Below are 14,449 nucleotides of genomic sequence, written 5' to 3' on the forward strand. Positions count from 1 at the left end.
GATAAATATGGTGTAAGTAGGAATGGGTGGGAGAGTGGCCCAGCGATAGGTGCGTTGGGGTGTGGTGTTTGGAAAGGAATCCTTAGGAGACTTCCGGCAGTTAGGAGCAGAGTGAAATGCAAGGTTGGGACTGGGACTAAGACTAAGGTGAGGTTCTGAGAGGATTGGTAGTGTGGGAATGGTCCCCTTAAGGACTCGTTTCCGGTGCTTTTTAATTTATCTTTGAAGAAGGAGCAAGTTTTTTCTGTCTTCAAGAGAGTGGAAAATGGAGTGCTTAACTGGGATTTTGGGTTTAGAAGAACTTTCAACGATTGGGAGGTGGATATGCTTGGGAGGTTTATTGCTATGGTGGAGAATAATTATGTGCAGAGTTCCTCGATAGATCAGAGACTATGGGAAGGCACCCGGGATGGGAAGTTCACTGTCAAATCGTTGTATGTTAGCATTGCGCCAAGTAGTACAACGTCATTTCCTTACTCTATTGTCTTGGGTGGCAAGATACTTCCGAAGATTTCGGTTTTCCTTTGGTTGGCAGCTTTAGGGAGACTCGCAACTCTAGACCAGCTGATCAGAAGAGGTTTCATCTCGCCAAATCAATGTTGTATGTGTAGATCCCAGGCCGAAACGGTGGATCACTTATTCATCCATTGTCGGGTGGCTCATCACATCTGGTCGCACTTTATTTCTCTATTCGGGATAAATGGTTGTTTTCCCCGATCAGTCAAGTTGGTTTTGGAATCTTGGTTAGCTTGGGGAGCTTCATTCTTGCTTTCTAAACGAATTCTTTGGTTCCTAACTCTGTTTGCAATTTGTTGGGGTATCTGGAAAGAACGCAATCGTTGTATCTTTGAGGGGAAGGTTTCTACGATGAAAGGATTAATTCTTTCTGTTTTGGAGATCATGTTTTCTTGGAGTAAACTGTACAAGGATTTCAAGGGTGTATTCTTTGAAGACTTTGTCGTGCGTTGGGACAGGGTGTGTTTGTTATAGCGGGTTTAACTCGATGGTCGAGCTCCTTTTGTTTCACTCTTTCTTTTGTTTTGTCTTTGTTTGGTTGGTCCCCTTTGTTTTGGGTTGGTCATCTCGACCCCCTTTTTTCTTATTAATAAATTATCTTTATCGATAAAAAAAAAATGATCTCATGGGACTCACATAGGTTGGAACAAATTTCTCTTTACCGATTTTGACCCATTGTATGGGTTATCTTGTTTTGTTTGGTTGATATTTAAAGTTTCTTGTTTGATTTCAATTTTTAACCCTTTGGATTGGCTCGGATTTGTTCTTGATTGGTGATAGGTTAGAGGATTATGATTTTTTGTGTTAATTGATTTGCATGATTGGTTAAAAAAATGTGGGTTGAGATTGATTGATGAATGATTTGAATTTTAGATTGGTTAAGGTTTTAATTACTTAGAATGGTCTGTTTGATTAAGATCGGTTGACGATTTTAGTACTCGGATCGGAGATTGATTGGTTAAAAAATAATTTGTGCATTAATTGGTCGACTTTAAGTTTCGATTTTTCGAATTTAATATATGGATTTTATGATTTTATGCGAACAAATCTGTCATTTTATGTGAAAGGTTTTCGTGAAAATTCGTTGTTTCATGTGACGAAATTTGTCATTTTATGTGAAAAATCGGTACCCTAAGCATGTTGATTTTTTTGAATTTTGACGAGCGGCTATTTCAGTTCCAATGTGATTGTTTCTAAGTCTCGAGGTCACATTTTCCTAGCGTTGAAAGGTCTCTAGATTATAAAAAATGCATGGTGAACTTAAGCATATGTACTTGCTAAATTGAATATAGGGTGTGGAGATCCTAAGCGTGCTTAATTTCTATGTTGAGTGCGATGATAAAGAAGATGAAGGAATCATGAAGATTGGGAAGGGATAAAAATGGGAGATGGTCTCTCACAAGCATCCGAAAATTTTCACATATTCTACTCTCATCATTAGGAATCCACAACAACCGGGTGACGGCTTGTTGAATCGGGCAGATGCAAAAATGGGGTGTCTACAGTATGCATCTCAGCTAGGGTAGGGTTTGGTTGATGTGAAACTAGGATTTAGGCAAGTTGAATGTAAGAAACCAGGAAGAAGATCAATGATTAACAGAAAATTAATGAGAACAAAAAATACCTTAGAATCACACCAAAGTAAGGCTTCACACCAATCCAATCTCTAGGGAACTCAAAAATATTTTCTTCTTCATCAAATATTAATAAGAAAACCTCTACAAAATATATTTACGGGTTTTTTAAAACCTAAACTCAATCTCAACTGGTAGAACAGACCAACATGCCCAAATGGTGAGGGGGATGAAGTTCCAAATAATTTATAACTTCATAAATTTTATCAATATTTTTAGAGTATTTTTTCAATAGAGAATATTTTGGTAGAAGTTTGTTATTGATCAAAATAGTTTCTAATGAATTATTACATTTTTTACACTTAGGATTTGATTACTTAGGTTGAAATTCATTATTCATCAGAATATTTCCCAAAATGAACAATTATTTCCTTCAAAATATATACAAAAGGAAATTGTAGGTTAAATTTTGTGTCGGACCTTTTAGAAATGAAAATATTTTGGCATATTTTGTGGAATATGTTGAATTTCAACATTATGTTTGATGTGTTGTCAAGGTATCTGCTCGATTCTTTTCAGGCACGATATTGCTTCATCTGCAGAAAAAGAGGCCACAGGGCAAAAGTCTGTCCAGAGAAACATGGAGGGAGCACTCATGATCCTAAAATCTGTCTAAGATGTGGAGATTCAGGGCATGACATGTTTTCATGCTCAAATGACTATGCTCCTGAGGATCTCAAGGTCCATAGAACCTTCCGAAAATAAATTATATAATTATTTTACTTGAGTACTTTTTTATTTTATTTTTATGTTTACCATGCATAGAGGTTTCTGAGGTCTAGACCTGAATGGTCTCTCCTACAGTCTAAACTCAAAACTAAAATGATATTTACATTCTATTTATGACATTTTTTTGGTCACTTGGACAGGGAATTCAGTGTTATTTTTGCAAGGGATTTGGTCATCTTTGTTGTATTGACTTTGATACCAGTCCAGAACAAGCTTCTTGTTACAACTGTGGACAATCAGGTCATACTGGCTTGGTAAGCCATTTTTTGCCACTCATCAAATTGAATCTATGAATGTTCCATGGGGGTTAAAGTCGATAAATCAACTCTATTCTTATTAAAGTCCATTAATACAGGGATGTGCAAAGGTATGCAGCAAGACTAGTGTTTTAGGGTCTGCTACTTTGTGCTACAAATGTGGCGAGGAAGGACATTTTGCACAAGTTTGCACAACATATGCTAAGGTCCACATTAACATATATGATATACCCACATATGATTTTTCAATGTCATTGAATTGTCTTGAAGATCTTTCTTGATTCTTTTTCTAGGTTACATAGAGTGGTCAATGGTTCACTCATACGGAGGTTTAGAGTTCGTAATCCCTTAAGTTTTTGCAGCCCGATCATAGGATGGGTGAATAATCAATTTAAAACTATGTAGGTTTTGTGTGGCTTAGAGTACATAAATCAACTCTTTTCTTATATAAAATCCATAAATGCAAGGAATTGCAAAGGTATGTAACCAGACCAGTGTTGCATGGTATGCTACTTTGTGCCACAAATGTTGGGAGTAAGGACAATTTGCACAAGTGTGCACAACACATGCTGAGGTCCACATCAACATTTACCCCATGATTTTTGGATGTCATTGAATTGTCTTGAAGATCTTTCTTGATTCTGTTCTAGGTTACATAGAGTGGCATATAGGCTATTCATCCGGACCCTAGAGTTCGTAATCCATTATGTTTTTGCAGCCTGATGGTAGGATGGGTGAATTGTCAATTTAAAGCTATGTATGCTTTGTGTGGCTTAAAGTCAATATCAACTCTATTTTTATTAAAGTCCTTCAACACAGGGATGTGCAAAGGTAGCTGGGCAGACTAGTGGTCCGGGGTCTGCTACTTTGTGCTACAAATGCGGGGAGGAAGGACATTTTGCACGAGCGTGCACGACAAATGCTAAGGTCCACGTCAACATATGACCAAAACTGATTGTTTGCAATGGATAGTTGCAATTCTGGAAAATCTATGTATCAACTCTATTCTGATTAAAGTCCATCAATGCAGGGATCTGAGGTACCTGAGCAGACTAGTGGTCCAGGGTCTGCCACTTTGTGCTACAAATGTGGGGAGGAAGGACATTTTGCGCTAGTGTGCACAACAATTGCCAAGGTCCACGTCAACATATACCCAAAACTGAATTTTTTGCAATGGATAGTTGCAACTCTGGAAAATCAATAGATCAACTCTTTTCTTATTAAAGTCCATCAATGCAGGGATGTGCAAAAGTACCCGAGCATATTAGTGGTCCAGGGTCTGCTACTTTGTGCTACAAATGCGGGGAGGAAGGACATTTTGCACAAGCATGCATGTCAAATTCTAAGGTCCACTTCAACATTTACCCAAAACTGAATTTTTTATAATGGATAGTTGCAACTCATGCAAATCAATAGATCAACTCTATTCTTATTAAGGTCCATAAACACAGGGATGTGCAAAGGTACCTGGGCAGACTAGTGGTCCAGGGTCTGCAACGTTATGTTACAAATGCGGGGAGGAAGGACATTTTGCACGAGCATGCATGACAAATGCTAAGGTCCACGTCAACATATACCTAAAACTGAATTTTTTTGCAATAGATAGTTGCAACTCCAGAAAATCAATAGAAAAACTCTTTTCTTATTAAAGTCTGTCAATGCAGGGATGTGCAAAGGTACCCGAGCAAACTAGTGGTCCAGGGTCTGCTACTTTGTGCTACAAATGTGGGGAGGAAGGACATTTTGCACAAGCGTGCATGTCAAATGCTAAGGTTTATGTTAACATATACCCAAAACTGATTTTTTTGCTGGATAGTCGGAACTCTGGCAAATCAATAAATCAACTCTATTCTTATTAAAGTCCATAAACACAGGGATGTGCAAAGGTACCTGAGCAGACTAGTGGTCCAGGGCCTGCAACTTTATGTTACAAATGCGGGGAGGAAGGACATTTTGCACGAGCATGCACGACAAATGCCAAGGTCCACGTTAACATATGCCTAAGACTGATTTTTTTTTGCAATGGATGGTTACAATTCTGGAAATTAATAGATCAATTCTATTCTCATTAAAGTCCATCAATAGAGGGATTTGCAAAGGTACCTGAGCAGACTAGTGGTCTAGGTATGTTACTTTGTCCTAGAAATGCGGGGAGGAGGGCCATTTTGTACGAGAGTGCACGACAAATGCTAAGGTCCACGTCAACATATATTGGTTGTAGATCAGTAGAAGAAGAAAGGAGAGAAAAATAGGGCAAAAGTGATGAGAGATTAGGGTTTAATCGACCCTTCTCTCTATCTTATATATTTATTTAACAATAATTACAAATAACCCCCGTCAACATCTAAATATTATAAATCAACCCGTACTACATAATTGACTTCTTACTTATTCCTATACTTCCCCTCAATCGGGGCATAAAACATTGTCTAGGTTCTTGGTCAAGATATCAGCTAAACTGGTTCTCTGACTTCACATACGGTAAATACGTAACTTGAGTTTCAACTTTTCCTTGAATGAAGTGTTTGTCTATCTCTATGTGTTTAGTCCTGTCATGTTGAAAGAGTCATATTAAGCAGTGTTTTTGCATGCCTCAAGGTGAGGCGCACTAAAAGGGTGTTGAGGCGTTAGGGTGAGGCGACCAAAGTGTTTTTGTTGAGGCGTAAGCCTTAGTTGTAAATCAATCTTTCTTTTTTAAATTTACTTTTATTTTCATTTAAATATTTTTGTACACTTTACTTTCAATACTACCAGGTACCAAATAGGTTGTCATGGATGTTGTAGAAAATGATACCACATGGTCAAATCAAGAAGAAGATTGGAAGTGATTGGGTTTTCAAATTATATTTTAGTGGTGGATATTAACTTTTTACATTTATTTATTATAATGGTGGATTATGGAAATTCTTAGTGTTGAGTATTGGCTATTGACTCTTAATTATAGGGAATTAGAACTTGAATTTGAATGACGATTGAAACTTGGAATTTTAGTATTATAAATGTGTAAATATGTGTTGGTCATCTTATTTTTACTTGTAATTTAAATTATTTATATATTTTGTACTATTTATTTAAAAAAAATTCATGCGCATGATGCTTATGCCTTGAGACACTAGAGACTCCAACGCTTTGCCTGATGCCTTAGCTTTTGAAACATTGATATTAATAATAGTTTTGTTTTCACAATACAATCTCATAGACTCTTCTACTATAACACCAAGTTCACCCATTAAGATACATAGCCAAAGAATATCTGTGCCACCACGAGCCATTGCTTGATACTCTACTTCTACACTAGATAATGCAACAACAATTTGTTTCTTGCTTCTCCACGTAAAAAGGTTGCCCCAACAAATGTGCAGTAACAAGTTGTGGATCTATGATCATCCTTAGCCATAACCCAATCTGCATCACTGAAGACTTCTATCTTAAGATGTCCATGATTAGCAAATAGAGTTCCCTTCTCAGGAGTTGCCTTCCAATCTGTAGTTTCACGATGAGCAGTTCCACGAGAGTGCATATACTGGCTTATGACACTTACACCATAAACAAAACTAGGCCAAGTTAAGGACAAATAAAAGAGACGCCGTACAAGTCTCTAGAACTAGCTAGCATCTGACAACAAATCTCCATCATTACCATTGAGTTTATGAATAAGATTAAAAGGAGTGTTTGTTGGCTTGGCTCCAAGTTTCCCTGTGTCCTGTAATAGATCCAACCCATACTTGCGTTGAGAAATAAATTTTCCTTTCTTTGACCGAGCAACCTCAATACCGAGGAAGTACTTGAGATCTTTGAAGTCCTTAATCTCAAGCTCTAATGTTAGAAACTACTTCAACTTTTGTATTTCTTATGGACAAGTTCCTGTCACTATGATGTCATCAACATAAACCTTAAGAACAATTATGAACTCTGTCTCTTTTTTACAAAGAGAGTGTAATCAGCATGGCATTGAAAGTATCCCACTCGCGTAACTATTTTGCTGAAACGGTTAAACCTTGATCTGAGAGACTGTTTTAACCCATATCTAGATTTTCTCAATCTATAAAAATTTTCCTCACTCCGAGGAGCACAATATCTTGAGGAGGATGCATATACACTTCTTCTAATTCTCTATTCAAGAACGCATTCTTTATATCTAACTGACGAAGAGGCCAAGATAGATTTGCCTTCAACGATAACAAAACTCTGATTGTATTCATATTGGCAATTGGAGCAAATGTCTCAGTGTAACCAATACCATGGGTCTCTTTGCTATTATCTCGCCTTGTACCTTTCAATTGTGCCATCAGTTCTATGTTTTACAGTAAATACCCATTTACATTTCTCTAGTTTTTTTCCTCTTGGCAAAGTCACCATCTCATGAGTGTTATTTTTTTTTTCTAGAGCATTCATTTCGTCTTGAATCACTGCTTTCCATTTTAGTATCTTAAGGGCCTTTGTAACACACTGAGGAATGGGAATAAAAGAAATTGGAGAAACAAATGCACGATAGCTAGGAGATAATGAAGGATATGATAAATAGGATGTGATGTGAACGAGCGTGTTCCTTTGCGTAAGGCAATAAGAATATTAAGATCACAAGCATAAACAACATTAAGAATAAAAATACTAGTACTTGGCTCCTCAAATTCCAATTAGTTATTGTGATTAGTGAGAGCCTCTTGGTGGATTTCCTTTTGTCATCGAGACTAAACCTTAAGCTCTTTCCCTTTATCAACAATCTTTCCTGATGGAGCCAAAGAAGATGGGGAAAACACAACTAGAACTGGAGAAGACACAACTAGAATTGCAATTGGAAACAACAAAGAGTTTCTGGATTGCGTGTAAATTTTAGAAAAAACAAGGTGTATTCTATGGGCCAAGTGCTGGAAGTGGATCTTATGGCAACGACATTGGGGTGCTATGCGGATGTTCTTTCTTACTCTTACCTAGGCTTACCCTTGGGAGCTCCTTATAAGAACAAGAGTTTCTAGGAGCCAGTCGTAGTGAAAGTCTCGAGGTTGAGCTTGTGGCAAGCTAACTATCTCTTTAAAAGCGGAAGGCTAACCTTGATTAAGAACATGTTATCCAACATTCCAGTCTCCTACCTATCATTGTTCACAATTACTAGAAGTGTGGAGAAGTGGGGGGGGGGGGGGGGGGTCTCAGATTCAAGAAGCTTGGGAGCCTCAATGGGGCCTTGCTCGGAAAGTAGTTATGAAGATTTGGAGTGGAACAAGATGGGTTATGGCGGAAGGTGACAGCGACAATTTGGGGAAGATTGGGTTGGGAGAGTGGTGTAGCTAAAAATCCATATGGATGCGGGGTGTGGAAAGTATTTTGAAGGTTTTACCTCAATTCAAGAAAATGATCACATATAAGGGGGACACAATTAGATTTTGGGAGGATACGTGGTCTAGGGGACATCCTTTGAGGGAAAGATTCCCGATGTTATATGCGCTTTCCGTGAAAAAGAATCACCCTGTTGCAAGCTTTTGGGTTTTGGAGAGTGGTTCTATAAGATGGGATTTGGGTCTTAGGAGGGCTTTGGGTCTTAGGAGGGCTTTGGGTTTTAGGAGGCGTTTGAACGATTGGGAGATGATGGAGGTTTTTGAGTTGATGGGTTCGCTTAATAATGTCATAGGAGATGCTCAGGTAGATGATGTGAGATTGTGGGGTCCCAACAACAAAAGGCTTATTCTCAGTTAGGGACTTTTATATAGAGCTTAGTAGAAGAGGAGAGTCGACTTTCCCTCATGTTGCGGTTTGGGGTCCAAGGGTGCCTTTTTTGTTTGGACGGTAGTTTGGGAAAGAATTTGAACTCAAAATCTTCCTAGGAGAAGAGATTTTTGTGGTTCTAACGGGTGTTGCATGTGTCTAGCAAACGAGGAATCCACTAACCATTTACTCGTTCATTGCGAGGTAGCAAAGATGGTATGGGATCATGTCTTCTCCTTGTTTGGGGTGGAATGTCATATCCAAGGTTCCATTAGAGGTATCATTGGGGAATAGCTTCAAATAGGATTGAGCTTTCGTCATGCTAAGAAGATAATTTGGATCTTAATGCCATTCATGATCCTTTGGGGGCATTTGGTTAGAAAGAAATGCTAGAACTTTTCAAGGAAAGTTGAAATCGGCACGTGAGTTGATCAGATCAATTCTCGGGCACTTATTTTTTTGGTGCAAAATCTTTCAAGAGTTTAGAGGGGTCTTTTTTGAGGATTTTTTGTCTCAGTGGGATTTCGTGTGTGGCATTAAAATGCCTTAACAGTTTGTTGTTCTTTTGGTGTTGTTTTTGTTTCTTTTCCTTTGGGAGGGTCATCTCAACCTTCCCCTTTGTATCTTTGTTCTCTTCTTTATCTATTCTATCGAAAAAAGAAAAAAAAGAAAAAGAAGACATGAATGAAGACCGACTCTCTTCCATACTATGCTCCCCTTGAAGAGAGGAGGGATGATTGAAAAAAGATGAAGACTCAAAAAAGGTAACATCGACCATGACATATCTTTCTCCGGTAAAAGGGTCAAGACACTGATACTCTTTTTGTGTTAATGTGTAACCCAAAAAAACGCCCAAAATAGCTTTTGCATTCAATTTTGTTTGATTGGGACCAAGAATATGGATGAAACATAGACACCCAAAGACACAAAGGAAATTTAAATGTAGAACGACCAAGAGTCAACAATTGTAACGAGGAACGAAATTGGAGAACTCAGGATGGCATCCGATTATTCAGATGTGGTGCTTTGAGTAAAACATCAACCCAAAAGCGTTTTGGGACATGCATATATAATCACAAGTTACACAACTTTCAAAAGATGACGATTCTTTCGCTCTGTTACTCCATTTTGTTGAGAATTGTACATACATACTCTGATGGATAATTCCATGTTCAGCTAAATATTATTCTAATTCACCTTGTAAAATTTCCGAGCATTATCAAATATGAATATTTTTACTATTTTTTCAAATTGAGTCTTGACCATCACGTGGTACATCTTTATTCTTAAAGGCACCTCATCTCTAGTATTAATGGGATATGTCCAGGTATATCTGTTGACTGCTGTAATCATCTACAAAGGAGATAAAGTATCGGAACCCTCCATTGGACACAATAAGAGAGGGTCCCCACACATCTTAGGACGGACATAGATTTTAACAACTCAGGAAATAAAACTTTCAAAGATGGAAAAGACAAATAATCGAGGCGAACATGCCATAACTTAATTACCACATCGACGCATACTAACATACTGAAGAGTTGTTGAAGGCGATGAAGAAGAGTCCAAGATATAGTGGCCATCTACTTTTTGACCACTACCGATCATCCTCCCCAAAGCCAAATCCTGAAAAAGGTATTGATTAGGTAAGGATGTGACAGAACAGTTTAATGACTTGGTAAGAAAACTTACAGAAAACAAATTAATAGGCTTATTTGGAACATGAACTGATTTTAAGGATTGGGAATCATCATTCTTGACACCCCCTTCCCATAAACACTAGACAAAGATCTGTCTGCAATTTTAACATTTTCCATACCTGATGACAACTATAGGAAGAAAACAATGAAGACATACCGCTCATGATCAGACGCTCCTGAGTCAATAATCCAGGAGGGATGTGAGGATACGAACAAGCAGAGTATGAAGAGGCACGTATACCTGATTGGGCGAAAGAGGAAGTACTAGTTGATCCCTCAAGCTTGGTAAGAAATTTGTTGAGATGCTCTATTTCCTCTTGGGCATTGGATAACTCAGGCAGAGAAGTAAAACCAATGGATGTAAGAACCACTTGTGGAGTAGAAATTTGCTGCTGTGAAGAGCCAAGAGGTTGTTGATGCTCTTGATTGACTACATGTGCACTGGTGCGACGCTTCAGAGGAGTTGTTTTCCTTTGGTGAACTTGGCTGGTATGCCAATCAGATCCCTACCCTAGACTACTTTGGGTGTGCCTAGATCTCCCACAATTATCACAACGTGGCTTATCTTTATCATCTCCCCCTTTGTCATTCCTTCCAGATCCTCCTTTATTTGATGAAGAAAATATAAAGGCAGCTGGAGAGACATCAGTAGAAGGTTGTATGACACTCCTATTCTCCTCACTTTGGATAAATACACATCCTTTCCTAAAATATGAATTTGAACAAACTCATAAGAAGGGCAAAACCCGACAAGGAATTGAAACACGCGATTTTGATTCATCAGCTTTTGGAATTCTTTAGCATTATCATCATGTTTTCACTTGAACACTTGATAATGATCCAATTCCTCCCAGAGAACTTGTAAAGTTGAATAATAAGGGGCTAAGCTATCGATAACAAAAAAGTGGCTAAGCTTTTCTCCCCCTAACAAAGATTGGTAACTTTCTGTTGAAGTTGATAAATTCGAGCAATATTCCGTTTCTAAGAATGTCCTCGTCACTTTTTCCCAGTTCTGGCGATCGGTCTCCAAGAATAAAGAATTTTTGCTCAACTGAGCTTGCATTAAATTTAGGAGCCAAGATATCACAGTCAAATTTTCTGTTCCCACCTCTCATATATAAGATCGTTCTCATAGGGCTTTCGGATATGACTAGTTTGGTACCCTAGTTTGCCTCGTCCTCTGATATACATCTTAACCGACTAAGACCACTCTAGGAAGTTTGTACCATTCAATTTTATAGTAGTAATCTGAGCCCCAGGGTTATAACCATAATCCCCTACGATGGAAATAGTCCTGGCTACACCAGAATTAAAGCCACTGACAACAGAATCACTATGTTCAACATATTGGCCCGAACAAGTTTCAATCAACCGGATTGGAGTAAAGAAGGAATGATTGAAAGAAACAAAAACTGAAAAATTAGGGAGGGACAGTAGATATAATGGAGTAAAAAACTCCTTGCACCTTCAATTGTTCTCCAAATCACCCACGACTTGATTCATTAGTTAGGGAAACTTGATATGGACAGATCGAACCAAGAAAGCAGCTCAAGAAGCCCTCAATCGATCGCACAACACACTTTTGCAGAATCAAATTTTTTTCTTATTTTTTTAGGAGATCTACCAAACGATCATCACAAAAGCTTAAAAAAATTGGGGAAAAATCACCAGAAATCCCCAAATCAAAATGACCTGGTTTGAGCCCTCCAGATCTGCATGGTGACGTTAGCAGGGTGGCGTCAGCAACTGTATGAGTGATATCAGTGACCCTAATCTCTATATTATATATTTAGTTAACAATAATTACAGATAGCCCCCTCAACATCTAAATATTATAAATCCATCTCTACTACATAAATAATGTATTACTTATTCCTACAATACCCATAACTGAATTTTTTGCAATGGATAGTTGCGACCCTGGAAAATCAATAGATCAATTCTATTCTTATTAAAGTCCATCAACTTAGGGATGTGCAAAGATACCTGAACAGACTAGTGGTCTGCTACTTTGTGCTACAAATGCGGGGAGGAAGGACATTTTGCACGAGCATGCGCGGAAAATGCTAAGGTCCACATCAGCAAAACATGATTTACGATGTCATTGAATTGTCTTCAAGATCTTTCTTGATTCTATTTTTAGGTTTTACACCAAGTGGTCTATAGTTCACTCATCTGAACCCCAGAGTTTATAATCCATTTAAGTTTTTGCAGCCTGAAGGTAGGATGGGTGAATAATCAATTTCAAGCTATGCATTTTTTGTGTGTGGCTTAAAGTCAAATAATTCAACTCTATTCTTATTAAAGTCCAATGCAGGCATCTGCAGAGGAACCCAGGCAGAATAGTGGTGCTGGTTCTGCTACTTTGTGCTACAAATGTGGGGAAGAAGGACATTTGAAACGAGCGTGCCAGACAAATGCTAAGGTACACATCAACATATACTAAAACATGATTTTCGATGCCATTGAATCGTCTTCAAGATCTTTCTTTATTTGATTTCTAGGTTACACAGAGGTGTATAATCCATTAAGTTTTTGCAGCCTGACAGTAGGATGGGTGAATAATCAATTTCGAGCTTTGCATTTTTTGTGTGGCTTAAAGTCAAATAAGTCAACTCTATTCTTATTAAAGTCCATCAATGCAGGCATCTGCAAAGGGTCCCAGGCAGAACAGTGGTGCTGGTACTGCTACTTTGTGCTACAAATGTGGGGAAGAAGGACATTTGAAACGAGCGTGCAAGACAAATGCTAAGGTACACATCAACATATGCTTACACATGATTTTCGATGCTATTGAATCATCTTCAAGATCTTTCTTTATTCGATTTCTAGGTTACATAGAGGTTTATAATCCATTAAGTTTTTTTGCAGCGTGAACATAGGACGGGTGAATTGTCAACCCCTGCCTGGCAGTTTCCAAAGGAAGCTAGAGACTCCATGGGATCTCAATCTTTACCTCATGATCTCAGGAAAACTCATGAAATGAAAAATACCCAATATGAAAGAAATGAGTTTATGACTGCATTGACATTAAAGCAAAGGAATGGGTGGATAACCGGTGATATGGGAGACCTGTCAAATAGAAAATCTCTACCAAATGCTTGGATGTCTTCTTCAACACCAACCAAAGAGGTTCACCAAATTTATACCTTCGCTGCTGGCGGAGATATTTCAAATTCTCAATCTCCTTGGACAAATCCTAATCATTTTGCTGGAACTCCCAGTTCACCTGGTTCAACTAATTCTTATCAACAAGGATATTCGGCACCATGGTTTGGCAACCCTAGTGGCGGTGGGTTTTGGAGAACTTAAGATTGGTAACAAGGATAAGTTGACTGATTATAAGACGAAAAATGACTTGTTCTCACTGTTGTTGTCATACAAGATTTTCAGCATTCTTATCAGCTCAAATTGTTTTTCTAGTTTCTTGTAGAGGGCACAGAACATGTTGTAACCTTCTAAATATTTTGTTTTAGATGTTTATTTTTAGCCTTCTCATTTTATTGTTTCAGGTACTGTTGCTTGACATGTCCAAAAATCTTTTGATTCTTTGATTGCAAAAATCAACAATAAATGACCTGTAATACATGTTTTACATGCAATGTGTGATTTTGTAACATTTTTCAAGTTTGGTTTTGTTTGCATGGTTATACTCTTTAGCATGTCAAACATGTATGCCTCAATGCATAGATTGATATGTATGTTTTAGATCCTTGAAGCCCTCATGAAACAAAATCCAAATACTTCTCATAGATTTTTATTTTGCAAATTAATCTTGTTCAATTTTGAGCTGGAGAATACCTTCCCATGTGAAGAATGCATTATATGATAATGAATTAGACTAATGTTGGGGTTTGATGTATTATGATTGTTTTCTCATATTTATATCGGTTTAGAATTCTTTCTTGTTATG

General features: G+C 37.9%; 1 protein-coding gene across 9 annotated transcripts in view; it reads left to right on the plus strand.

The window, feature by feature from the left end:
* Window positions 1-14,047, plus strand: part of LOC147400224 (uncharacterized) — a 29,440-nt gene extending 15,393 nt beyond the window's left edge. For 3 of the 9 annotated variants that reach the window (XM_086445836.1, XM_086445841.1, XM_086445844.1), the window contains 12 exons: window positions 2,670-2,831; window positions 3,020-3,133; window positions 3,235-3,342; window positions 3,956-4,063; window positions 4,167-4,271; window positions 4,376-4,483; window positions 4,588-4,695; window positions 4,801-4,908; window positions 5,011-5,118; window positions 12,854-12,961; window positions 13,182-13,289; window positions 13,408-14,047. In XM_086445836.1, coding sequence (XP_086301962.1) covers window positions 2,670-2,831; window positions 3,020-3,133; window positions 3,235-3,342; window positions 3,956-4,063; window positions 4,167-4,271; window positions 4,376-4,483; window positions 4,588-4,695; window positions 4,801-4,908; window positions 5,011-5,118; window positions 12,854-12,961; window positions 13,182-13,289; window positions 13,408-13,848 — 1,686 coding nt within the window. In that variant the 3' untranslated portion in view covers window positions 13,849-14,047. The remainder of the gene's footprint in view (window positions 1-2,669; window positions 2,832-3,019; window positions 3,134-3,234; window positions 3,343-3,955; window positions 4,064-4,166; window positions 4,272-4,375; window positions 4,484-4,587; window positions 4,696-4,800; window positions 4,909-5,010; window positions 5,119-12,853; window positions 12,962-13,181; window positions 13,290-13,407) is intronic. The other 6 variants (XM_086445838.1, XM_086445839.1, XM_086445840.1 and 3 more) reach the window with 6 other exon arrangements.
* The last annotated feature ends 402 nt before the right edge of the window (window positions 14,048-14,449 follow it).

Source organism: Akebia trifoliata, chromosome 6 (genome assembly GCF_017979445.1).
Source record: "Akebia trifoliata isolate Shusen 1 chromosome 6, ASM1797944v1, whole genome shotgun sequence".
In the NCBI taxonomy this organism is placed as follows: Eukaryota; Viridiplantae; Streptophyta; class Magnoliopsida; order Ranunculales; family Lardizabalaceae; genus Akebia; species Akebia trifoliata.